Source organism: Dipodomys spectabilis, unplaced genomic scaffold (genome assembly GCF_019054845.1).
Source record: "Dipodomys spectabilis isolate Male_0828 unplaced genomic scaffold, ASM1905484v1 ptg000003l, whole genome shotgun sequence".
NCBI classification, from domain to species: Eukaryota; Metazoa; Chordata; class Mammalia; order Rodentia; family Heteromyidae; genus Dipodomys; species Dipodomys spectabilis.
Window position 1 is genome coordinate 13,940,144 of NW_024870680.1, and position 26,668 is coordinate 13,966,811.

The 26,668-nt window shown below is 49.3% G+C and overlaps 1 protein-coding gene across 2 annotated transcripts in view; it reads right to left on the reverse strand.

The window, feature by feature from the left end:
* Positions 1-707: 707 nt before the first annotated feature.
* The window catches only part of Slco2b1 (solute carrier organic anion transporter family member 2B1), a 46,136-nt gene continuing 20,175 nt past the window's right edge, over positions 708-26,668 (reverse strand). For both annotated transcript variants that reach the window (XM_042689013.1, XM_042689018.1), the window contains exons 7-14: positions 24,335-24,525; positions 12,386-12,488; positions 9,098-9,458; positions 6,715-6,880; positions 3,875-4,038; positions 2,992-3,056; positions 2,561-2,681; positions 708-1,707 (exon numbers count right to left, since the gene is read on the reverse strand). In XM_042689013.1, the coding sequence (XP_042544947.1) occupies positions 1,527-1,707; positions 2,561-2,681; positions 2,992-3,056; positions 3,875-4,038; positions 6,715-6,880; positions 9,098-9,458; positions 12,386-12,488; positions 24,335-24,525 (1,352 nt within the window). In that variant the 3' untranslated portion in view covers positions 708-1,526. The remainder of the gene's footprint in view (positions 1,708-2,560; positions 2,682-2,991; positions 3,057-3,874; positions 4,039-6,714; positions 6,881-9,097; positions 9,459-12,385; positions 12,489-24,334; positions 24,526-26,668) is intronic.

A 26,668-nucleotide genomic window follows, 5' to 3' on the forward strand; every position in this document is an offset into this window, starting at 1 on the left:
AAAAAAAGGTCTTATCTTGTTGGAGTAGACTGAGAAATGCTTGGCACTGGTTAAAAACCAAAAAGAAAACCAGAAAACAGGCTCAGATATTTGTTAAATATTTGCATTCAATATGTAGAATAGGCTGGGAAGGTGGCTCAGTGGTAGAGTGCTTGTCTTGCATGCATGAGGCCCTGGGTTCCATTCCTCAGCACCACATAAGCAGAAAAAGCTGGAAGTGGCACTGTGGCTCCAGTGGTAGAGTGCCAGCTTTGAGCTGAAGAGCTCAGGCCCTACGACCGTCAACCCCCCCCCCCCACACACACAATATGTAGAATAAAGCAAGAATTAATTTGGATTTCTATACTTCCTTCTTCCTTCACATGGGAAAGCCTTGACCTTGGGAGCTGCTCAGAGGACCAGAGTCATGTAGGCCCCACTCCCATCCTGCCCAGGGCAGGGCTGGGCATCAGAGTAGAAGAGCCCCTCCCAGCTAGCTAGAGCATGTGAAGACATAGACTTGGCTGAGGGAAGATCAGAAGTCATTCTTCCCCATGGAAATAACCAGGCCAGATAAGAAAGTGAGGTAAGGCTTAACTTAGAGGGGGTGATAAGCCTCTCATAGGCGTTTTAGAAAACCAGAGGCCACTGTGACTTAAATGTCACAGAATCAGACATCATCTCCCCACCCCTGGGGGACATGTACTCAGACCCTGAGAAGAAAGGAGTGGAGAATAAGAGTTTATTCACAAGAGCCTCAGTGGCTTTGGTGGAAGTGTGTTATGTGTCAACAAGGCACAGGTAGAAGTGAGCACATGAGTGTCTGTTTGTCCTCTGAAGTTCCAAGGCAGGGTCTGAGCTTCTTCCCCAAATACTGGCTTCCTGAGGATAAGGGTTGGGATTTCCTAAATCAAACAGAGAATCTGTCCGTATATGCTTCTGTCCAGCACCCTTATTAAAGGCCTTGAAAGCTGGGTGTCCTGAGTATGAGGCCAGCTCTGGGCTATGCCTCCAGGGGGCGCCAAATAGACACTTCTTGATGGCTGTTTGAGCTTGGGGAGGAGACCTGAGTCTATGCTGACCACACAGATGATCATGGCTGATGGAGCCCGAAAGCTGGAGAATGCATTCCTGCCTAACAGAGGAGGTGCCTGAGACTCAGAAAGGGTGCTCCCAGTGAGTGGCAGAGCTGGGTTGAGGCTCATGTGGAGGACAGCCTGGTCTACTTTGGTCTACTTTCCTATGCCTGGTAAAGTTTTCAGTTCTTTCACTCAAGAAAATTTGGTTTCAGGTCATCTGTTTGATTCCAGGAGTAATGAAAAAGACACCCTGGCTTCAGAAGTGTCCACCACAGCAACTCCCCAATGACTCTGGTTCTAATGACAAACAAAAGCCCAGAGAGGGCCAATAGCTTGTCTAAAGTAACTCAGCAATTTGGCAGAGAAGCCAGAATTGGAACACAGTATTTTGGACACTCAGTCTTTGGTCAAAAGCTGAGAGAGTGTACTGCAAGGCTGCCATGCTTGACCAGGTGGGGCCAGGACCACTCACACCCTGGAATCCTCCGGTTTCTTCTCCATCTCCGATGCCAACAACTGCTGCTCTGGGCCAGGACTAGATACGATGGTCTTGGTCCTTGCGTCTTTGTTCTGGTGCCTAAGGATGGCCAAAACTAAGGCAAAGCACACCAGGCTGCCCATTTTGAAGAAAAACTGGAGGCCGATGAACCTGGGGGGGGGGTGGAGGGAGAAAAGGACCCCTGAATTCAGGAGCTTGAACTGCAGTGCATGAATGTTCTTGGACAGGGTGGGGAAGTAGAGTGAGTCAGCAAACCGGACCCCTAGGGCAATTGGAAGTATTGAAGCCTCAGGGGTTGGAGACTGACTCCCAGAGGGCCTCTCTTGGAGAATGAGGAGGCTCTGCAGATGATGCTGGGCAGGAGCAGAACCGCAGATACCTCTTGTTCTGTCCTTGACTACTGTGTGACCCAGATTGGCTCTGCTGCTCTCTATGCCTTGCTAAGGGCTATGGGGGGGGGAGGGTTGATAAGGACAGCTTTGGGTTGTTCCCCCTCCCCACCCCCGTCCCACAGGAAAATGGGATGCTCTCCTGTGTAGCTCATCTAGGTCCTTGCTGACTTTACCTCCTGTAGAAAGCCACCCTGGACAATCTTGGCCGGCAGGAACCAGGTCCTGTGGCACGGAATGGGGGGAACCAGCCTCTTGATCCTGCTGTAAGTTGTCTCCACATCCATGCAGGCCATGGGCTTTGTGCCTTTGGACTCCTTGGAGGGCCCCATGGTACAGATGGGAAGGCTGGGCTCCTCTGTCACCAACAGGGAGGCCCCACTGTGCCAGCAGTGTGACCTTGAGCCGCCTCCACCAGCTGCGACCCTCACTTTCCTTATCACTAAAGGAGAGATCTGGCTTGCAGGACGGTGGGCTCAGCACTGGATACAGCACCTGCGACCTAGCAGGTGCAACTTACACAGGACTTCTCCTTTCCTCCCTGTTGATATCCCACTTGGGGTCACTAGGGTGTTTCTGGTTTCCTTCCTATAGTCCCCCAAATGTGTGTTTACCTGCTTCGGAACGAGTCATGATCATAGTAACGGCAGACGGCTTGACGCCCGCAGCTCTGGGCCCAGTACATGCAAGTGGTGTCAATGGCACTGCCGTGGATCACGGGGCTGGGCATCCAGGCTAGGGGGAGAAGGGGCTCAGGGAAAGTGGAAGCCCCAGCCGCCCCCCCAATGCACACACACATTCCCTCAGGGGCTTTGGACCATAGAGGGGCTTCTTGGCCTCCAGTCTTTGGCTTCTGGATACCCCTGAGCATGGATCAAAAGGAGCCTCCATTAAGTTCCTATGTTCTACTTGTACCCCTGCCCCCCTACCCTCCACCACATATGTTACTATTAAGTTAAGGGACTGGGTCCCATAGATCTGACACACAGAGGGCATATGCACCCCCATCACCACCACCACCAAGGGGCCCATGCAGGCTCTTTACCCAAAACTCTCAGGAGCATGAACTGCATCCCCACAGCCAAAGGCTTGTCTTCCTTCTTCACTCCCCTAACAACAGAAGGTAGTGGCATGAGGCTTAAGAGGGTTCTGGGCCCCAGAGGCCTGGTAGCAGTGAATGGTTCTCACTATACCCTTCTCTCCCACCATGATGTCAGCCTCTGTACAGCCTGTGGGTGGGAGGGGGGGGGATGGACAGGCTCAGATTGCCCATCTGTTACCCCTCAACCTACAGTGCCTGGTTCCCATGAACCAGGGCCATTCACTCACGGTCACAGTCTTGTGTGGATCTCCCTGGGTTCATCGCTCTTCTCCCTCCAGGCCCTAGAGCACATGCCCCTCCCTGTAGGACACTCTCCAGCTGTGACATTAGTCTTATCCCACTGACATTTGCTACAGGACCAGTATCAGCTCCTGACTTTTTCTGAGCCTCAGTTTCTTTCTCTTCAGGCCTTGTTGCCAGGGGGATCAGCCAGGGCCTGGACTGTTATGGGAACCCAGGACACTAGAATGGCCTCCTTCCTCCAAGTCCTCCATTGCTCCATTGAGTGCCTCATCCTGACCATAGTTAAGGACATTTTTGTTGTTCTTGTTGTTGGTTGTGGGGCTTGAACTCTGGGTCTGGGCAATTCCCTCAGCAATTCAGCTCAAGGCAAGTGCTCTACCACTTGAGCTACAACACCACTTATGGTTTTCTGGTGGTTTATGGGAGATAAGAATCTCACAGACTTTCCTGCCCGGGCTGGCTTTGAACCACAATCCTTAGATCTCAGCCTCCTGAGTAGCTAGGATTATAGGCATGAGCCACCACTGCCCAGCTGGTTAAGGATACCTTGGTACCCACCAACCCTCTCCACCCTTGCTTTTACCTCAGAATGAGCATAAAAGAGGGTGTGTGGGTGACACTGGCCACTGCTGCACCCAGGCTGACCAAGAGAATGAAGGGTAGCAGCAGGTGGCTGCAGTCTGAGTCACAGGAGCCTGCAGGCACTGGGCCGCCCCCCACCACGCAGCTGCAGTTGGTGTAGAAAACCTAGCATGGGGGAAGAGAAAGAAGATCTCTCAGTTGTCTCCAAGGGCAGATGTTAGTGAAGGGCTCCACTGAAGTCTGGGAAGTTCCCAGCCAGCAGAGTCTCAACCTGGGCTGTGGCTATGGGGAGAGGAAGAAAGAGCAAGAGTGTGTCCCCATGTCAGCCCTGATGTGTCTGATGGCAACTTGGCCAACCTCCAGCTAGGGATGCTTTAAAAGTTAGTCTGGCCGCAGTGCCCTCAGGCACCTGTCAGGAGCAAAGCCAAGCCAGAATGCCTGGCTTCTCCTGTCTTCCCTCACACAGCTTCTTGGGTGATATGGCTTCCTTTCCTAGAGCCCAGGTAGGCACGTGGGGACTGGTCCTGTCAGCTCCGCTCTCTAGTTGGCTGGGCTGGCCTGGGGCACCAGAGTCCTCTGGGCCTCTCATCTCCAACAGGGGCAGCCTCAGACTCTCCCCACTGTGAAAAGATTCACGAAACCCCCTGAGGTGGAGGCTGGGGGCCTTGGAAGGACTTAAGCATGGCAGAGATGTGAGGTGATAGTATTAAACAAAAGATGCTCCTACTTCTACTGGGCCGGACTGGATGGGTGAATGGGAAGGGTCGGGGGACAGGCAGAAGGAGTACCAGGGTTGGAATTGGGATGAACACGAAGCCTAGAGACTTTCCCCTTGGGATTCCTCCTTCTCACCCATCCAATCTCATCACACAAAACACCTTCGGTCTCTACCTCGGGCCTGAGTCACTCAGCCCCCGTCTCTGTGAGTCTGAGACCCAGCCCTTCCCCATCTCATCGACTTACTCTCTTGTGCCTAGACTCTTACTGAGCACAGCTAATGGGTCAGCCAATCCTTGAACCAAGACACCACCATCCCAGGTCTTCCAGATTTCCCTGATGCTCACCTGTGTGGGCCACACCCTTCTCCAAACACTGCACCCAAACCCAACCACTGTGGATGGCCCAAACGGGGCTGGATTGGGGTCAAAGCCTTTGGTTTTAGTCCCAGCTCTGGTATGAAAGTGGACACCGCCTCCCATTTCCAAGTCTTCCTTTCTCGGCTAGGAGCAAATCCTCTGTGCTTACCATCTTCTAGGCATGGTGGGAAGGGCAGCTTTCCCCTTACTACTTAATGAATTCACCCAAGGAAAGTAGTTATTCAGCACAGGGTACTAGATAAAATCACCCCCATTTTACATACCAGGAAACAAAGTCACAGAGTAAAGGATCTGTCTATGTTAACCAAATCAGTCAGGCAGGAGGGGCCAGGTTGCTGGGCCCTTGGTGTTCAGCTACCACCCATAGTTTACCATCAAGTCAGAATTCCCCCACCCTTCCCCTGCCATGACCTATTGATCCTGAAAGGGATTTCAGGGAGACTAGAAGGGAATTGAGGAGCTCAAACTAGGTCAGGACAATGAGTGCTTAGGAGGCCTGAAAGGCTGGGGTGGTTTTGATTCTAAATGCAAACGCTTTCAGCCCAGCTGCACCTGGCTGACTTCCAAAAGGCTGTCATGGCCACCAGCCACAGCTAGGTGCTTACACTGTACCATGTGGAGGCTCAGGCCCTTCCCAGCTAAATAACGTTGATAGTGGCTCAAGGTAAAGGTTCTGTGTGCAGGTGGGGCTCTGGAGAGAGGAAGGCAGATCCCAACAAGCACCTGACAATGCTCACTCTGCCCTCTAACATGCTCGACTAAAGCCTAGAAGTCTGAGGAAGGCAGGTATTGACCCTAATTATCATTCTGGGAAATAGAGGAGGAAGGGAAAAAGCAGTGTTGGTGTTAGGGGCTCTTGTCAGGCTAATACAGAACATACTGCAGCTGATTACAATGACTTTGTTTTCCTACTGGGAACTGCCTGAGGACTGGGCCCCTTGGCTTTGAAGCCTCAGTGTCCTGCAGAGAGCCTGGCACAGAACAGGAGGATCTGTGAAGGTTTGTTGACTGACTGATTGATGACTGTCTGATCAGGCTTGTACCAGCCTCCTCAGTGATCTGTCCTGCATGCTGTCTGCCTTTCTTCACACGATGGTCTCAAGGATGATGGAGCACAGAATGTCACTCTGTCTGTCTGTCATGACCTTGCGTTAAGCTCACACATATGCTCCCTCTCCATTGCTCTGCAGTTACATTTCTCACTCTTACCCTAATACTCATAGTCCTTCCTTTTCTGGGTCTGCTTTTTTTTTTTGTCTGCTTTTCCAAGTCCTTTGGAGTTACTCAGAGCACAGGTGTGCATGCGAGTCATACTTATACACTCTTCCAAATCTTTGTCTTTGCTGTTCCCCCCCTGCTTGGAAAGCCCTTCCTTCTCAAGTCTTAGTTCGCCAACTCATCCTGGAAGACCTAGCACAAGTGCCACCTCTCTTGGAACCTTCTAGGATGCTCTGGGTTACACCCCCTCTACTCTTGTACAGACTTGTGTAAGGACTATTTCTGCCCATTGGCCCCTGGACTTCCTGTGGGCTGTTTCTTTCTCCATCTTCCCTGCACAGCTGCAGCATGGCTCTGGCTCATCTCCCTGGGCCAAGCAAGAAAGGAAACTTAGTTTGAGAGAACAGTGCCCTGAACCTGCCAAGAGACAGAGACAGAGGGAAGAGAGCCAGGGAACAAGAGGGGACACACGCCAGGCCTGCAGAGACGGGTAGAGGCAGAGGATTGTGCCAGAAGCACAGCTTACCTGGCTTTTGTCCAGAGTCCCTTGGATCACATGGCCTGTGCAGCCAGCATGGCAGGGTGTAGTGTATTCCACATGGGCGATGGTGTCGCAGACAGGGTTAAAATCATCTGGCGGGCAGGAGCAGGATGCTGAGCAGTCAGGGAACAGCCTTTGCCCAGGCTGGGTGCTGGCAGGAGAGATTGCAGGCAGGGTTGGCCCAGCTTTCCTTCCTCGGGTCACACACAGAGGCCTCTTGGCCCACAGCCTGGCTCTTATTCTGCCAGCAATGGTCAGAGATTTCAGCTGCACCTGAGCTGCCCCATGAAGAAGCAGAGAAGAGCCCCCGGAAATGTGATGAGGGTGCAGGCGGGGAGGGCAGTGAGCAGGAAGAAGGGCTGAAGTTCAGGAGGACTCCTAATGGAGAAGTGGGGTGGGGGTTGGGGGGTCTGAGCCAGAGTCTTCAGAGCTCTTTTACAGCCCTTGGTCCTATGCATCTCCCAGTTTCTTCTGCAAGCATCTCTGTTCTGTAGTGGCCTTTCTTTAGGGAACACCAGAGAGTCTCCCAAACGTAAGGGCCAGGTGAAGAGGCCTTCCTTTCCAGGAGCTGATTTGCTCTAACTACTTGAAAAGTACAATTACAGAGCCTAACACCAGTGGCTCATGCCTATAATCCTAGCTATTCAGGAGGCTGAGCTCTGAGGATTGAGATTTGAAGCCAGCCTAGGCAGGAAAGCCTGTGAGACTCTTATCTCCAATGAACTACCAAAAAAAGGGAGGGGGGGACTGGAAGTGGAGCGGACACTCAAATGGTAGAATGCTAGTGTTGAGCATAAAACTTCAGGGACAGGCCCAGGCCCTGAATTTAAGCCTCAGGATTGACACATAGGAAGGAAGGAAGGAAGGAAGGAAGGAAGGAAGGAAGCAAGCAAGCAAGCAAGCAAGCAAGCAAGCAAGCAAGCAAGGAAGGAAGGAAGGAAGGAAGGAGAGAGGGAGGGAGAAAGAAAGAAGGAAGGAAGAGAGACAGGGAAGGAGGGAAGGAGAGAAAGAGGAAGGGAGGGAGGGAGAGAGAAGGGGGAGAAAGGAAGGAAGGAAAGAAAAAAGGAAAGAAAGTAAAAGAAATAGAGGGAGAAAAAAAAAGCTGGGCCCCAGCAGTTGCAGGACATTGGAGCTGCTCCTGTGTCACTGCGGGCCTGAGTTTCTTTGTTCACTAGGATGGGGCTCCCTCCTCCGGTCACTCCCCTGCAGTCTCATGACCTCTCTGCTCACTCCACTGTCCTATTTGTTATGTCCAGTGCTACCTGCTTCCCTCTTGAGGGCCTGCTCCCAAACCCCAACTAGGGTACCAGAGTTGGTCCCTCCGCAAACTGAGAGTTTCCTAAGGGCATGTCTGCAGGGTCCAGAGCAGGCTTTGTCTACGGAAGGCCCCACTCCAGACAGCCAGTTGCTTCAATGTTTGAGAAAAAGAGAAGAAAGGGGGTAAGACCGTGAGGGCTGGACCTTGGGGTTCCTCGTTCCTGAACTGAAGCCCCCACTTGGCATCTGGGTGGAGGAAAGAAAGCCAAGGAGGAGGTAAGACAAGAAGGTAGGGAATTCTAGTTGGGTGTTGGGCCAGGAAGAAATGAGATCATTCTAGAGAAGAGGCAGGAACAATGGAGTTTCCAACAACCTCTCCATGGCTCCCAAGGGTAGAGGAGCTTTTGTTTTGGCAGGGGGAGTAGGAAGGGTGAGGGGGAAGCAGAGAAAGGAATCTGGGTCCTTCCAGGAACTCAGCCCTTTTGACAACAGAATTTTTAGCTATGTTTCTAAGAACCAAGAATTGCAGGACTTTCCATTCTCCTCTGCAGCCTCTCTAAGAGGGGCCATCCAATCCTTGTTTCTTTTCCTTCCTTTGCCCCCAGGGTTGGATCATTCTCCCTCCCTGATAGATTTCAACCTTGGGAAGAAAAGCAGCCCTCGGGCTGAATTGGGGCTTGTCACTCACGCTGTGGCTTCTGTCTTGTTTCTGCAGGGCACACAGGGCTGTGCCACCATGAAGATGCCATCCACACCCAAGTGCATCCTGACTCAGGCTCCAGATATCCCCAGGTCTGAGCTTTCCTATCCCTGAAGTTCTGTGGAACTCCTGCTATTGCTGCCCAGACAGACACCTTTTCTGGACCTTTCTAGAAAGAAGTCTTTGGCTTCTGGTTGAGTCCAGGGAGGGACTTGAACAGAAAGAAGTGTGTAGACAGACAGAGACTAAGTACTGCTCCAGGGAAGATGAGAGCAAGGTAGGACACTCCTCCCCCCTCCCCTGCCCCCCATACTCCCAAGCTCCACCCCATTGCTGACTTGGCCTCTGCCCAGGCTCACTTGCCTCCTCTGTGTCCCCCGCTTCCTCTCCTCCCACACCCATGCAACTCACCCAGGCTGCCGGGTGGTGATGCCTGCGATCTGGTGGGTAGAGCATCCAATGAAGAAGAGGGGGAGGCTGAGCAGCAGGCAGAAGAATGCCCCCAGCAGGCAGAGGACACTGCAGCGCAAGGGGCCCAGGTGGAGGCGCTTGACCAGCACGCCTCCCACCACGATGCCCACAATAGCCGAGGGGATGGTGAGGCAGCCAATGAGCAGGTTGGCAAAGGAGGCTGTGACAGAAAACTGGCGCTCCAGAAACTTAGGCAGGAAGATGGCCGTGCCTGCCACCATGGACGATCTGCACACCTGCGACAGGACCACCAGCAGGAAGATGGGGTGGCGCAGTGTCTGCAGCAGCACCCTGGGGAAGACTGTGGGGAGGGGGGGGGGGGGAGAGTCACAGCAGGCATACCATCCCTGCTCATCCATCCTGCCCTACGCTGTCCCTTCCCACTCTTCCCATCCCATCCATCAAATTTTCTTTTCTCTCTTCCTTCCCTCCTTCCTTCCCTCCTTCCTTCCCTCCTTCCTTCCCTTCCTTCCCTTCCTTCCTTCCTTCCTTCCTTCCTTCTTTCCTTCCTTCCTTCCTTCCTTCCTTCCTTCCTTCCTTCCTTCCTCTCTCTTTCTCTCTCTTTCTTTCTCTCTCTCTCTTTTTCTTTCTTTCTTTTTCTTTCTTTCTTTCGCCAGTCCTGGGGCTTGAACTCAGGGCTCAGGCACTGTCCCTGAGCTTCTTTTGCTCAAAGTTAGCATTCTAGCACCACTTCCAGCTTTTTCTGTTTATGTGGTGCTAAGGAACCAAAGCCAGGGCTTCGTGCATGCTAGGTAAGCATTCTTCCACTAAGCCACTTTTCCAACCCAATCTAATTCTACAATGGACTCCTTTCTATTCAGTTCTATTCTAGCTCTGAAATTCTGTTAATTTCTTCCATTCCATCGAGCTAACCTTTTACTCAACATGTTTTTTCTACTTTATTTGGTTGGATTCCATGTTATTTTGTTCTATGCTATACAGTTTGATTCTATCTCATTCATTCCACTTTATTTTATTTTAAAATGTCTACTCATCATCCTTTTTTTGTGTGTGCTAGTTCTTGGGCTTGAAATTCAGGACTGGGTACTGTCCTTTAGCACCTCCCCCCATACTCAAGGCTGGCACTCTACCACTTGTGCCACAGGTCTACTTCCAGATTTTTTGGTGGCTAATTTGAGATAAGAGTCTCATAGATGTTCCTTCCCTGCTGACAAGAGGTCATGAGGGTCCTCTGAGCCAGGTCTGTTCCTATAGACTGAACCAGGCCCTCTGTAATGGTTGGTATATTATGTTTGTCTTCAGAGCATGGCCAAGCCAGCTAGTTCCTTAAATGGCTGGGCCAACAGCCATTTATTTCCTTAGGAGCCAAGAAATAAAGACAAACAGTCTAAGTGGGGTGGGTGGGGACCAAGACTGTGGAATTCCCCCTGCTTCACACACAAAGCTTTGCCACCAAGCAGTGCATTCAGCCAGCATTTGCAGTGGGATGGAGGGCTCTGGTCTTCAGCCCAAATAGTTGATACAACTTCCCTCCCTGCCCTGGTCAGAGTACCAGATTCAAGGCCCCTTAGTAGGGTTTGGCCTCAGTTGCACAGGTGTCTACACTGCAAGGTAAAGAGGACCAGAGAGGGTCAGGGACACATCCAGGAGTTCCTGAGGCTCTCCTAACTCCCATTTCAGGGTTATTCCCTTTATGTTCTCTTGTTGGCACACACCCCCATCCCTATTCTTGTCCTCTCTGACAGCTTATCTTAAGGGCATCATCCCACATCTTCCAACCACCATGTTCCCAGTCCCTCTACCCATAAATTATTTGCCCACTGCGGTAGCTCAGCCTTCTCCAGACCAGGGGAACATGCTTCTCTTAGCACTAACTAACCTCCAGCTCAGAGCCCTCTCTCCCCTCTGCTTAGCCTAATGTCTCCCCCATCAGACACACGAGGGCCTCAGCTCAGGAACTGTCTTCCCATCAGCCAGGGGCCTTCTCCAGCATAATGGTCAGGTATATTCCATGACCCTAAGCTTTCCCTCTATCCATGGACTATGTATCCTCCATTACACTGTTTGTCTCATTGATAGGAGCCTACCCTGATCTCAGGGACTATATTCCTCTAAGATTGTAGTGTTTATGCAGCAGAAGGACCATGCTTCCTTTGTCCCTTTGTCTCCTTCATGGTTCTAGGTGGTCAAAGGCAGGCCCTGGGTTCAGACCTGCCCTTCTGGAACTCAGCAGAAGCCCCAAAGCCACAGGGCCTGAGACCAGCCTTGCCTCAGTTTCTTACAGTGTCCCATAGAAGCTGAATCCACTAGAGACAAGCTGTCCCAGAACAGCTCTAGGATTCAATTTCAGCAGCTGGCACCAACTTTTCTCTGGGCAGAAGCCAACACAGTGATTAATAAGCTCTTCTGTGGTGCAGTGTATGAGGCCTCCAGCAGAAGGGGGTGAGCTGAGGTCTGAGAGCCCAGACCTCTACTACAGGCCCAGCCTTGTAGAGTCCAGGAACTGGAGATGCTGGCGAAACAGGGGTGGATTACTAACACCCCAGTAGGCCTCACCTGTCAGTCTTCTGCTTTGCTGTCCAGAGTTTCCCAAGAGATCCTGGCATACAGTAGGTGCTCAATCAATGTTCATGAGATCGAAGCATTAGGGAAAACTCTCTGGTTAATGTGGACTCTGATTACTAATTGATGGATTTTGCAGTGTTGAGATTAGAGTTGCATGAGCCTCACATTATTGAAACTAAGAAATTGTACTGGAGAAACTGAGGCCTGGAAGAAGAGCAAAACTCAGAATAAAAGCGCAGGCCTCTGAATTCAACCCAGAACTCCCTTCTCCCATGCCACAGCCTGAGGATTGAACAAATATTTGCTGAGGACCTCCTACTTGCAGACTTAGAAGTAGATGGAAAAGGGGCATAGGCTCTGATCTCCATCAGCGCCCCACTGCAGGGAAGGGCTGGACAAGTACTTAGCCCAGATCTGGAGTGATAAAGAAGAAATGGGGTGCCGGGCCCAGAGCACAGAAGAACACTGTCTTGCTTGCTGGGAGAGCCAGACATGTGGGAGAAAAGGATCAAGTCTTGTGTTTGATAGATAGCAATTAGAAAAGAAGTTCTTGGCCTGCACAAAGACTCAGGGTGCTTGGTGCATATGATGGGGGGCTGTAGGTGTAGAAGATGAATTGAGAAGGCAAGAAGGGGCTGGAACCTGTACAGCCTGCAACATCTCTCTAGCCCATCTACCCCAACCTAATCTTTGCTCACTCACCTTTGATGAACTGGATCACAGTCAGGTCTGGGGCCAGCTGGGCTAGGCCATCTTGCTTCTTTGTGGGCTCCTCAGGGCTCTGTTCAGAAGGGCAGTCCTCACCCTGAGAGGGACAAAACTAAGGCCAATCAGTTGGATGCCAGAGTCGGTACTCAGCATGCTCATAGGGTGGGCAAGGAGACTCTGGGAGGGGAGAGGCCAGCACGGTTTCATTGATTCTTGACCCTATCAGTACTTGACAAGGGGTGAATGGAATTCCTGTGTCATCACCATCATTCAACCCATTAGTCACTGACTTACCACTATAACTACTTCTATCACCTTAACAATCTCCCCATTCATGTCGCCAATATTCTTATGATCAATTATTAATGGGATAACATTGTCTCTGTTGAAGTCACATTTGTCTTTGTTATCATTGTCACACGCACTTTAAGAATCATCACCAACATTATGGTCATCAGAATCACCACTGTCATCATCGCTACGTCTACCATCATCCCTACCAGTGTCTTCACCATTACCTGTGTCACCAACCTCACCTCGATTCTGACCAGTACCACCAATATCTCCATTCTGATATCATTATCAACGTCACTACGTTGACTATCAACAAGGCCATCCATCCTGGCACCACTATCACCATCCATGTCACTGTCACCGTTAACGTCTTTACCAATTTCACCACCAATGCTACTGATACAATGACAACCCTATCGTGCCTTTCTCCACTTGAGACTTTCATCAGATGGGAGTCACCAGAACTGGGAGCCTCCAGTAGGCTGTGCATAGAGGTGGGGGTGGGGTAGGGGTGTATTCTGTGGTGTCTGCTGACACAGGAAGTAAGGTGGGGTGGGGTGTGAGACAATATCCAGCTCCTCTAGGAAGTCAGGCCACAACCACAGGATGGGCTCGACCCTGCAACTGCTGTGTGCAGATGCTCATGGATATCCTGCAGCATATCCCTCAACCCGGGGAAGTGTGGCCTCCATGAAACTCTTAAACCAGAAGCCTGGGGAAGAGAAGGTTTTTGTGTGGGCAGTCACATCTTCTGAGTGTCAAGAAGAGGAAAGGAGCTGGGTTCTGGTGGCCCACGCCTGTAATCCTAGCTACTCAGGAGGCTGAGGTCTGAGGATTGCAGTTCAAAGCCAGCCTGGACAGGAAAGTCCATGAGACTCTTATCTCCAATTAACCACCAGAAAACTGGAAGTGGCGCTGTGGTTCAAGTGGTAGAGCACTTTGAGCTGAAGAGCTCAGGGACAGTGCTCAGGCCCAGAGTTCAAGCCCCATGACCAACATCAACAAAAGAAGAAGGAGGAGGAAGAAGAGGAGGAGGAGGAAGAGGAGGAAATGGAGGATAGTGCTTCCTAGACATGCAACCACACTCAGTAAGCTGGGTCCTAACACACAACTCACCCGGACCTCTCAGCAAGCCTTCTGAAGAGGACACCATTATAATTGCCTTTATCCAGGTGACAAAATGGAGACACAGAGAGATGAAGCAACTAGCTTCATCACACACTGGTAAGCCAGCCTCCAGAGCCTGAGCACTTAGCTGACAAAGCGAGTGCCCCAGTTCTTCTGCCAGCACTCCTCTAGCAAAGTTTTATGAGGCAAGTGCTATGACTGCGCAGTTTTTAGATGAAGAAAGTAAGAAGTTGCTACTGTAGATCCAGGGCCATGGAAATACATGACTAAGTGAGGTCTGATTTTTCTATGCAGCTTGAGGTCAGAATTTGAAGCAAGACTTCTGCATGGCAAACTGAAGCACAGACAGCATGCAGCATTGTTCAGAAGAGGCTTCCCTAGGAGGAAGCAAAGCCCCATAACTAGAAGTGTGGTCCATGGGAGGACAAGCTGGGCTTCTCCCCTCTCCTGCCTGGTCTTTATGAGGTCCCCACAGCTCTCTGGGCTGGGTCTGACACATCTTTCTCCTCTCCTCTCATTGATGATGATGATGATGATGATGATATAGTACTGAGGTTGAACTTAAGATCTTGGGTTTGCTTGAGCCACATACCTATCCCTTCTTGCTTTAGGTTATTTTTCAGATAGGTTCTCTTTCCTGGACAAGTCTCAGACTATGATCCTCCTACCTATGGTTCCCATTACAATTGCCAACCACCATGTTTGGCTTGTTGGTGGAGATGAGGGTCTCCTTAACTTTTTTCTTGTCCCATGCTGGTTTGGAATCATAATCCTCCTGATTTCTGCCTCCCAGGAAGCTCTAAGAGTTATAGGCTCATCCCTATAACCCTGGGTTACAGGGATGAGCCTATAATTCTTATGCATCTTATTTTGCTAGAGAGCCTCCCATGAGGCAAATGCTGGATTTCCCCAGATTTCAGAACCTCTGGAGGCACAGTTACTGTCCAGCGTCCTCCCTGTGCTGGCTGCTAACAGGCTGTCTTGTCCTGTCCCAGCAGGAGAATTCGTTTGGATGAATATTAATTCATGTGTGCTGTCTCCCCTGGGCTTTCCCTCCTCCTCTCTTTGTTCATCTCAGCAGGGGAGGTTTGAAGCACCACATGCAAAGGGCTCATTGGGTTTCTTCCCTAGCTTTGTTTCCATAGTCTGCTGAGAGGATTCTGAGTGTGAGGACTATGAAGGCCTTGAGGGTTGGAGTAAGAGGATGCCATCAGAAAAACAAAAACAAAAAACAACAACAACAACTAAGGGCAGCTGGCATAGGAGGCTCATGCCTATAATCCTAGCTACTCAGGAGGCTGAGATCTGAGGACCAAGGTTTGAAGCCAGCAGAAAAGTCTATGAGTCTTATCTCCAATTAACACCCAAAAGCCAGAAGTAGAGCTGTGGCTCAAGTGGTAGAGTATTAGCCTTAAGCAAAAAAAGCTAGGGGACAGTGCCGAGGCCTTAGTTCATGCCCCAGTATACACACACACACACACACACACACACACACACACACACACACACACTGTTAAAGCTACAATGGAGCATCCTGTGGGTTCTGCAATCAGCAGGCACCCACATATCCTGTAAGACAGGGCCCAAGGAAGTAGGCCCTGAGAGGTGGGCCAATGGTCTACATAAAGAGCTGAGTTTTCCAGGTTCCCAGCCTCACCAAGACTCCTCCGTAGAGTGTGACCAGGGTGCACTGATGCCAATGATTTCCAAATGTAGATGGGGCCTCCCAGGTATTTGGGGACTGTGTAAGACCTCAGGACCTTTGCTTCTTGGTTGGAGATACCCGAGCAAGGCTGAGGTTGAGTTTCCAGGTGATGTGGCAGGATGGGCATTCAGAGTAGAAATTAAGTTAATTGTTTACAAAATAAATATTGTATACACATTTAGATGCCAACATTTGTTCTCTGTGTGACTATCTTCCTGACTGACCCTGAGCTCTGAAAGAGCAGGAACAAGTTTATATTGTCTGTTGAAACCCTGGTGCTCAGCACAGGGTGAGGCAAAATAGTGTCCAATCCTTCTCCAGTCAAAGGAGAGTAAGGGATGGCTTCAGCCCGCAGCAGCTGCAGCCAGTGCTAGCCTCTGGGAAGAAACATGAGACTATTGAGAGGAGACACTAGCATGCTGCGAGGTACAGACCGAGGCCATGAGTTCGAACAGAGTGCCCAGGGAGCTAGCAAAAAGGAGACTTCAGGGAGTATGGGCTTCCAACTGTGCATGCTTGAGTCTGAGCCACTAGCCCCCAAGTAACTGATTATAAGCATGCCCCACCACACACGGCAATTTATTTCACTTTTAAACATGGTACTAGAGGACTTAGAATTGCATATACAACTTATATTTCTTTTGGCCATTCTGTCAGGGAGTTAATGAACCTTCTTGCTCTCAGTCATGGCCACATTATGGAAGGGTTGGGGCGGGAGGGACAGCATAGTGGAGTCTAGACAGCTGAGGGAGAGGTGGCAGGAGAAGGGTGATGCCCCACAGAATCCTGTGGGCTCCGGGTTCCCATGTAAATAGAAAAAGCAGCCAGAGGCACCGGTAGCTCATTCCTGTAATTCTAGCTACTCAGGAAGCTTAGATCTGAAATCTAAGTTCAGAGCTAGCCTGGGCAAGAAAGTCCACGAGAGTCTTATTTCCAATTGACCACCAAAAAGCCAGAAGTGGAACTGTGACTCAAGTGGTGGAGTGCCCATCTTTGAGCAATAAAAGCTCAGATGAAGTATCCAGACCCTGAGTTTAAGCCCCAGTACTAGAACAACAACAACAATAACAAAGTAAAAACAACCTCCGTGCCACTTGCCACCATGTACATCCCTCTCAGGTCTACATTTCTTTCATTCCCACCGTGTCCTTTCACTCTAAGGAGTTTGTCTAGTGTGACGTTGTTACTGTGCCTATCTTATAAGAGTGAACACTAAGGCCCAAAGGGGAAATGCCGGGAAGGAGGGAATGGGAAAGCATGTGATCAAACCCAGCTTCTCTGCTACCCCTGTCCTAGGCTGAGAGAAATGGCATGGGGTTTGGGGAAAAGGTAAGTTGGACTGATCTGTAGGAGGCTGGAGGGGACAGGGAAGGCCTGCAGAGAGAAGAGGTTGGAATAGGGTAGATGGAAGGCAGGGAGAAATGATTTGAAGCAGGGGCACTGTGTAAGTTAAGGTATAGTGGTGGGAAAGAGACAGCAAATGGCAAGTGCCCCATGGGACAGCAAATGACTAAGTGATAGACTTAAGCCAGGCCTGGGAGGTTTGGGGCCAGATGAAGGGACTGGATTCCTGTGGGTGTCAGAAACCCTAAATGTCGGGGCTGGGAAGGTGGCTCAGTGGTAGAGCGCTTGCCTTGCATGCCTGGGTTCGATTCCTCAGCACCACATAAGAAAAAAGAAAAAAGCTGGAAGTGGCGCTGTGGCTCCAGTGGTAGAGCGCTAGCCTTGAACTGAAGAGCTGAGGGACAGCGCCCAGGCCCAGAGTTCAGGCCCCACGACCGGACCCAAAAAAAAAAAAAAAGAAACCTAAATGTCTCTGGCTCCTATCCCCATCTTCTCAGTAGTTTCCAACCTTGTCTCTCATCAGTTTGCTGGACTGCTGACTAATAGTGAGTTCCAGAAACAGGAAGCACCGTGCTTCTGCTTAGGGCAGAGTTGGAGGGACCCATCTGGTCTGTGGTTTGCCCAGGTCAGCAGGCCCGTGTCGAGGGGCTGATAGAACTTCCCTCTCAAGGTTCTGTGCTGACGGCTGCAAGCCTGTAGTACTCTGCAGCACACACATGCTGTGTGCTGCTAGGCCAAGGAAGGCCCTACTGGCCTTGTATATAGCCCTCTATGGGAGAAAGACAGGCTTTTCACTGGAAGCCTAGAGATCTGGGTTGCTGTGGAGGATGAACCAGGCTTCCTTTCAGTGACGTTCCTGCAGCTGCCATGTCTCTTTCCTCTTGGCCATCAGAAAGCTCAGCGCCCAATAAGTGGCTCACCTGTGCCAACCCAATAGGTTTTTAATGCTTCATGCATCAAGATCAATGTTTTCCTCTCTCATTCTAGTAACCTTTTATATTTTTTCCTCCTGCTTTGTCTCCTTTGAATGATTGATTAGTTAACTTAACACAGGCCTGTGGAAGGGTTTTTTCTGGCATCAAATCTCAGACCTGCAGTTTTCACTGTCCACGTGACCTGTTTATTTAATCCCTCTGCAACTCAGGTCCTGCAGGGATAAATGGGGCATAGTGAGTATACCTGCCATATAGGCAGGCTATGAGGATTAAATAAGATTATTCAGAGTGCAGAGAAAGTCATATACGTTAGCCTAATCTCTGCTTTTACTAGTACTGTAGCCGGGTTCAATGTGAGCAACCCCAGCCTCTTTATGACATGTAGTGGAGGTAAGATAAGATAGAACAACAAGTAAGAAGCACACCATATCACTCTTGTTAGAAAAGCCATTATAGGAATAAAAGGAAGGTAACAAGTGCAGGCAAAGATGTGGAGCACAAGGAACTCTTGTACACCATTGGTGGGGATGTAAATTAGTCCAGCTGTTATGAAAGTCAGTATGGAGGCTACTCAAAAGACTAGTAATAGCACTAACACATGTTCCAGCTATGCCACTCCTGGCAATCTACACAAAGGAAATGAGATCAGTATGTAAAGACACACCTCTTTCTAATAGGGGAGGACCCAGATAGAAAGCACTCTTGTGAGCCAGGGAGATCCCCCAGTAGACCACTACCATCTTGGTATCCCAGCCTCATACTTCCAGTTTCCAGAACTATGAGCAATAAATGTCTGTTGTTCAAGCTGAAAGAGAGAGAGAGAGAGAGACAGAAACAGAGATCCTGCACTACTACATCCACTGTTGGAAGATTCAGTATAACCAAGATATGGAATCAATCTGAGCATCCATCAACAGATAAGTGGATAAAAAATATGGCATATATATGAAGCATTTCTCTTGAAAAAATAAAGGAGGAATTCTGATTATCTGCAACAATGTGGATGGACCTGGAGATGATTGTGCTAAGTGAAATAAGCCAGACACAGAAGAACACAGCCTGTGTGATCTCATTTGAACTCAGAAGCAGATCATGAAATGGTGGCTTCCACAGAAACTGGGGTGGGGCAAGGATTAGGCAGATGTTTGGTGACACAAAACTTCTGGTAAATGGGAGGGGTAAGTTCCAGTGACCTATTGCATACCATGGCAATGCCATCTACTCATGTGGTATGTGTTTAGTGAAGATCACTAAGAGAGTAGATTTATAAGTATTTTTTTGTCACCAACAATCCAAGGATAAGCACGTGATGTAATGCTTATGTTAAATAGCTTGAGTGACCTTCCAAACTTAGGTATACATCAAAACATTGGGGAATACCACAAATATAGGATGTCTTTACTTTTTAATTAAAATTAATTGTGTGATTCACACCTATTGTCCTAGCTATGCAGGAGGCTGAAATCTAAGGATGGTGGTTTGAAGCCATCCCAGGAGTCCTTGAGACTCTTATCTCCAATAAACTACTAAAAAGCCAGAAGTGGAGCTCAAGTGGTACAGTGCTAGCCTTGAGCCAAAGGAGCTTGGGGACAGTGCCCAGGCCTTGAGTTAAGCCCTAGGATCAGCATCCCCCTCCCACAAAAAAAGAGCATTTAAGGAGAATATTAGGAAAAATATGTGTGTGTTTTAATTTCCTTTTTTTTGGGGGGGAGGGTCTGGTCATGGGGCCTGAACTTTGGGCCTGGGCGCTGTCCCTCAGCTCTTCAGCTCAAGGCTAGCGCTCTATCACTTGAGCCACAGCGCCACTTCCGGCGTTTTTTCTTTTTACTTATGTGGTGCTGGGGAATCGAACCCAGGGCCTCATGCATGCAAGGCAACCGCTCTACCACTGAGCCACTTTCCCAGTCCCTTAATTTCCATTTTTAAGACCTGGTTTGGAGAGTAGTTCCTTTTGATTTAGCCTGAATGTCCTGTATTGAACCACTTTCTTTCCATACTTTTCTTCATATCTTTCTATCTCTGTTTCTATCTCTGTCTCTGTCTCTTTCTGTCTGTGTGTGTGTGTGTGTGTGTGTGTGTGTCTCTTTCTATATATATACCTATATATATATAGATAGATATATAGGTATCTATCTATCTATCTATCTATCTATATACCTATATATATATATATATATATTTTTTTTTTTTTGTAACTGTCTGTCTGTCTATCCATCCAGTACTGGAATTCAAACTCAGGGCCTCAAGGTTGCTAAGCAAATGCTCTACTGCTTGAGCCACACTCCCAGTCTTTGCCTCATTTCATTCTGACAAAAAACCTCCAGGTAGTATAGAATGGCACACACCTATAAACCAGTTCTTGAGGGACCGACACAAAGCCTGGGCTATATAGCAAGACCTTGTCTTAAACTAACAACAATCCCAAGATGTAGATGTTTTATTTATACCCATTTTACAGATTTCAGAGTAGGCAAGTAACAGAGCAGGGCTAGGATGATGCTGACACCACTATGTTCCCTGTCTGCCACCAAGGATGCCCCATCCACCAGGAACACTCTCTGGCCCTCTCTCTTGGGCCAGATCAGCTACTCTCATCTCTCTTAGCCTCAGTCAGATGGAAGTATTAGACTAGGTCAACAAGTTTTAGCAACAGAATCCTTTCCCCAGTTGAAATCTTGTTCTAAAGGTTAGGCAGCTGAGGATGTGGCCTAGCGATAGAGCACACAAAGATAGAAAAACACAAAAAAAGTAGTACCTAGCTCTGTCTGAAGTGTAAGAGTATGTGTGTGTGTGGTGAGGGGGAGGTGTCTGAGCCTCGCATGAGGGCATCTCTCCTCATTCTCTGTATAGCAGCATCCTTAGAGTTATAAAGGGTACTTGTTGAAAACCACTCCAGTAGATCAGCCCCAAGGGGCTTTCAGCCTGATACATGATGAAGGTCTGTGACCAGGCCAGCTCAGCCCTTTGGGACCAGGACCCGGCCTTCTATGAACAAGTACAGTGGCCAGCAAGCCCTGGTACTGCCTTGCTCTTCTGCAGGTCTCAATCTTTCCACCCATAAAGGTGGGCTGAAGTTGAACTAGACCATTCTCAAGCCCTTGGATCTTAGAGACAGGTAGGGTGAGGAGGGAGTCACAGTCCTGAACTAACAGGGATGGGGAAGGACACAAGGTAGTTTCTAGGCTGCCAGAAAAGGGGGCAAGACAAGCAAAGAGGACAGGGGACAAGGAAGCCCCTGAAGAAGTGGGCAGACACAACAGACTAGCCCTAAGCATTGGCGTTAAAGACATGCCCACTCTCATCCCTGCCCCTGGCCATTCTCCATCACGGTGAATGTTGGGGAGACAATGGACTTCGGAGACTCTTAACTGAAGTGTAGCCATTTAAGGAAGTGGATTTGGGGAGTCACAGATGATTTTAGGCATTAAACTCCAGAATTATAAAACAGAAGTACTTCAGTATCTCCAAGTATAGAAGCACAGAATTTTAAAATGATGTAAAATTAGAATTCTAGACTTCCAGGGGTATTCTGGAAAGACCAGACACATAGATTCCTCTAGGAAGGTCAGAGAGCCCAGTGGTCTCAGAGATTGGGCAGGGTAGGAGGTCCTTAACATAAGAGGCCTGTCTGTAGGGAAACCACTGGCCAGGTTCCTACCAGGGTAGGCTTTAAATAACAGAACCATTTCCCCCGTTGAAATCTCGTTCTAAAGGCTGTGTGAGGGCTGAGGTCAGCATGCTTCAGAGAATTGCGAGCTGAAGGTGTTACTTGAGAGCTCTCCAGGCACAGGAACCAGTTGGCTCACTTCTGTCATCCTAGCTACTCAAGAGGCTGAGATCTGAGGATCTCGGTTCAAAGCCAGCCAGGGCAGGAAATTCTGTGAGACTCCAATCTCCTATTAACCACCAAAATCCAGAAGCAGAGCTGTATCTCAAGTGGTAGAGTGCTAGCTTTGAGCAAAAAAAAAAAAAAAAAAAAGCTAAGAGACAGTGCCCAGGCAGAAAGAGAGAGAGAAAGGGAGAGAGAGAGAGAAAGAGAGAGAGAGAGAGAGAGAGAGAGAGATCCCTCTTGGGAGTCCCTAAGAAACTATCTTTACTCCAGAGACTCTGAAGAACCCTCTTGCCAGGCACCACTGGGAGAAACCTGAACTATCTTCTGGGCTTCCTATAGCTGTCCACACCTGGCCTTTCTTTACTTTCTCAGAGCTCCTTCGATCAGGGAATGTGGAAGTACCCCTCAGCCCCACCTGGGAAAATACTGCAGAGACAGGAATCCTTTAGAGGAGGCAGCAGCAGACCCATCACAGCTGGCAGACTCTATCTGACCTGCTGCCTGTTATACAGACTGGTAGACTGAGGCCAGAGACTCTCTGTGGGTCTCAGTCTTTATATGATGTGCCACCATCCCCTTGATACCTTTAAAACTACATGACATTTAGTCATGTAGTTGGTGGCTCACACTTCCCGCTACTCAGGAGACTGAGATCAGAGGATCATGGTTCCAAGTCTGTAGACTCTTAACTCCAAGTAACCACCAAAAAGCCAGAAGTGAAGCTATATAGCTCAAGTGCTAGAGTACCAGCCTTGAGCATAAAAACCAAGGGGTAGCTCCCAGGCCCCGGGTCCTTGCCCCAATATCAACACCAACCCCCCCCTTCCCAACCCAATTTACTTTTAGATGACATTTGGAGGCCCCCTGAATCCTAAGCCTAAGGAAAGGATACTTGAAGTGATTTCCAAAACAGCCCTACCCTTTGCTTTCTCCCTTTTCCCATTCCTGCAGACACAGTTCCAGCTTTTGGGATCTGAACTTTCCAGCAGTCAATTTTTGTCTACTTGGGCCTGTCCTCCTGACCTGTGCACCTCTCCATCAGTAGTTATAGTGGATCAGGCCAGGCAGCCATAGCGCTAGCCACGCCACCAAGACAGCTCCAAGGAGGCGGAGGAAACAGTCCTCTCACATCAATGTTTATTGCTTCAGAGCTGCTGGAAGCAAATCATCATGTGCTCAGCCTTCAGTGCTTTTTAAAGAACCTCTCACCCCCTCCCCTCCCTACACCCCCTCTCCAATGTGCTGACACAATAATAATGGAGACAGCCAGACAGGTTCACAGGCAGGGACCAGCTTCGTAACACAGAGCTCTCAAAAACTGACTCCAGGAAGGAATCACAGCAGTTCCCACACAGGATGGCACTTTCTCTGAATCCGAGGCACGCGGCATATTGCTCTACTAGGAATTTAACCTTTTCTGCCCCTTTTCTGAACCTTGCACAGCAGGACAATGAGGAAGTGACTGACCACTCCTGGTCACACGGCTGGCATGTGACCGAGCCCAGCACAGTGGTCCTGGCTTCACCCACCTGTCCCACCCCATTGCCCACTGGCGTTCTCTATCCAAGGGCCCAGTCTGGAGAGTTTCTGTAACCAACACAGCCTCTAGCCTTCCTCTACAATCACCCCATCTCCCAGGAAGTTTTGTTCAAGCTACCAGAATGCCATCTCTACCATATTTTAGCCTGGGCTAGGCAGGACTGGGATGGGAACACAGGGGTTTTCAGCTGAGTTCCTTTCCCCTCAGAACTCCCCTTCCCACATCTGGTTTAACCCCTACTCCCTAGCTTAGCCCCAGCATTAGCCCAGCCCTTCATCGCTTCTGGAGCCTTCCAAGAAGAATGAAAATGCATGTCTGAGCAGTCCCTTTTACCTGCTGGTGCTCTGCTTCCTGCCTGAGCTGTCGCCATAGCTGCCTCATTGGCTCTCTCCACAAACTCTCCTTGTCTTGCACAGTTTTCTTTCTTTCTTTTAAATTGTGCTTACTGGTGGTACTAGGGAATGAACGCAAGGCCATGTACTTGCTAGACAGGCATGCTACCACTGGAGTTACATTTCAAATGGGGTCTCGCTCCTCCCATCCCACCCCCATCATCCTGGAGTGTGATCCTCCTATTGACTATTCCAAGTAGATGGGATATGACAGGCAGGTGTCACCAGGCCCAGCTTTTATTGGTTGTGATGGGGGTCTCATGGACTTTTTGCTGGGTTGACATCAATCTGAGATCCTCAAAATTTCAGCCTTCCAAGTAGCTAGGATTACAGGCCAAATCCTTCGCTCAGGCTGCTTCTGTCACTGCAATGCCTGCACCTCTCTTTTCTATACTTCCTCAAATCTTAGCAGGTCCAGCTCAAATCTTCCTTCCGGAAAGTCTTCCCACACCAATTCCTATGGCTTTCAATTCTTTCCATTCCTATAATGTATTCAGAATTTACAAGACTCTAAATGACCAGCGCTGAGGAGCATGGACTCAGGCAGGTCTGGGTTTATGTTCCAGGGCTCTCTGGCTGGATCTGTGACTTTCTCTGGTCCTAGCTCTCCTCAGCCATGGAAGGAGCCTGTGGTAGTCACTGTGAGAAGCTGTTGGAGGATGCTTAGGACTCAGTCAAGCTTGATAGCAGTGAAGTGCAAAGCCCGCAAGGGAGGAAGTTCAGTGAGTTGGGGCCAGAGCCTGGCCTAGGGCGGGACGTGGAAGGGGACTTACCTTGCTGACAGGTGAGGCTGGACCAGTCAAGGTCTTCTGCCTGAAGCGGAGCTCATGCTTCTCCTTGGACATCTCCTTGGGGAAGAAGAAGTAGGGGATGGCAGCCAGCGCCACCAGGCCAGCAGAGATGAGAAAGCCCAGCCACCAGGCACCCACCCATCGGGGGTCCTTTGAGGTCAGGCTGACACCACCTGGAAGAGAAAACGAAGGTAATATAAGGCCAGGATAGGCTGTCACTTCTATGACACTACCCTAGGACTGACCTTTGGGACTAAGGCAGCCAGGACCAGGAATCAGGAGACTTGCATTCTAGTCTTGCCCTTGCCACTTATGGTCTGTGTGAAGAGGAAGAACTTGACTTTCTTTCTGGGCCTTAGCTTCTTTAGCTACTAAGGTAATATGGTATAGCAGTCAAGGTCATAGAGTTAGAAATAAACTACTAGATAACCCTTTAATAACTTATAACTTGGAGCAAGCTCTTGAATTTCTTTGTGCCTCCATTTCCTCCTTTGTGATACACAGATATTAATAGTGCTTTGGGAGACATATTGGGGACAAAGATGGTTTTGTGTGTGTGTGTGTGTGTGTGTGTGTGTGTGTGTGTGTGTGTGTAGTTTTTGAGACAATCTTGTTATGTAGCCCAGTATGGCCTCAAACTTCCAGTCTTCCTGCCTCAGCCACCTGAGCTCTGGGACTACAGGCTTGCACTACTTGCTTAGCTAAACATTATTTTATATCATAGGCTTGTGACAATTATAGAAAAGAATACATGTAAAGCTAAAATGAATTTTAAACTAAAAGTTTAAAATTCAAAGCTCCAGGCTGGGAAGGTGGCTCAGCGGTAGAGTGCTTGCCTCACATGCATGAGGCCCTGGGTTCGGGATTCCTCAGTATCACATAAACAGAAAAGGCCAGAAGTGGCACTGTGGCTCAAGTAATAGAGCACTAGCCTTGAGATGAAGAGCTTGGGGACAGTGGCCAGGCCTTGGGGACAGTGCTAGTTCCATGACTGACCAAAAAAAAAAAAAAATCAAAGCCCCAATACATGCAAACAATATTATAATAAAGTATTTGTCCCTTTGTTCCTTCTTTAATTACTACTACTACTACTATTATTATTATTAAATTACTATTATTAAATTAAATAACAGAGCTGTTTGTAGTTCTCAGACCTGGCTAGACACAAAATCACTGGGGCTGTTTGTCAAAACTCCTTGGCATCATTGAAGTCCCACTCAGTCTAACCAGAGGATAGAGTGTAAAGGTATGTGGCTTTACTAGATTATTTCCAGTGTACCTCTGGGCTGCAGTGCACAACTTAAAACCTTCATAGCCTGAGGTTGAGCTGGGTGCCTGAAGCAACACCAGAGTGAAATGTACCAACTATCACTGTGTAGGAGCTTCTCCATGTGCTGGACCCTGAGCTGTTCCAGGCACACTGCAGTCTGTGGAGCTGGGATGGGGGCAAATTTTGTATAGAGGGGACTTGATTTACTCCTCACTTGCTTCTGTGCTAGGTTAGAGAAAGTTCACATACATTTTCCAATTCCTCCTCAACTACAAGCCAGTCTGTACCTGCAGAAGGCAAGATCTGCCTGTCCTACCTACTCTGCTACGAAGGCCTTGGGAAACACTATATTTGCACAGACAGAGCAGAGGGGTGTTTGGCAAACCTAAGAAACATAGCTCCCAGGACTTTTCCTTCAGGGAGAGCAAGGGACTCAATCACAGCCCTGTCTGACTCGGTCCTAGCCTTCTAGAAGGTCAGGACTGTCTCCAGTGACTGTCGTACAGAACTGTCCTGGGTGGAGACATCCGGAGAACAAACATTAAAGAACAAATATCCATTCAGCCATATACATGTTCTCCCCACCCCAAGGCTTCTAGAACCTTCTGGAAAACCTTCAGATGAGAGACAGGACTTCTAGGTAAGAGGCAGAAGGTGCCCAGAGCTTACAAGCAGGCATGTTCTCATAGGAACCCATCCCAGCCCTGAGGGCCCAGGAGTTCTGGCATCACAGACATTCCTCCTCTGCCCTGGCCACTTTTACACTGAACCCCAGCCATTGGCCCACTCTGGCCTCTAGGTGGATCAGAGACCAGATCTAGCGTTTCTTCAGACTCTGGTTGTCAGGACTAGAAGGACCCTTTGTTCACATTCCTTCAGGAAGAAGCCCAAGGTGAAATGTGCCATGAGTCCTGTTCTAAATTGTCCCAGGGTGCTATGGTCCCCACGGATCTCCCAAGGCTGGTTTCTCTAAAGACACACGAAGCTCTCCGTGGGCCAGGCAGAGATTTTTAAAAATTTGTTTGTTTGTTTTTGCCTGCCCACAC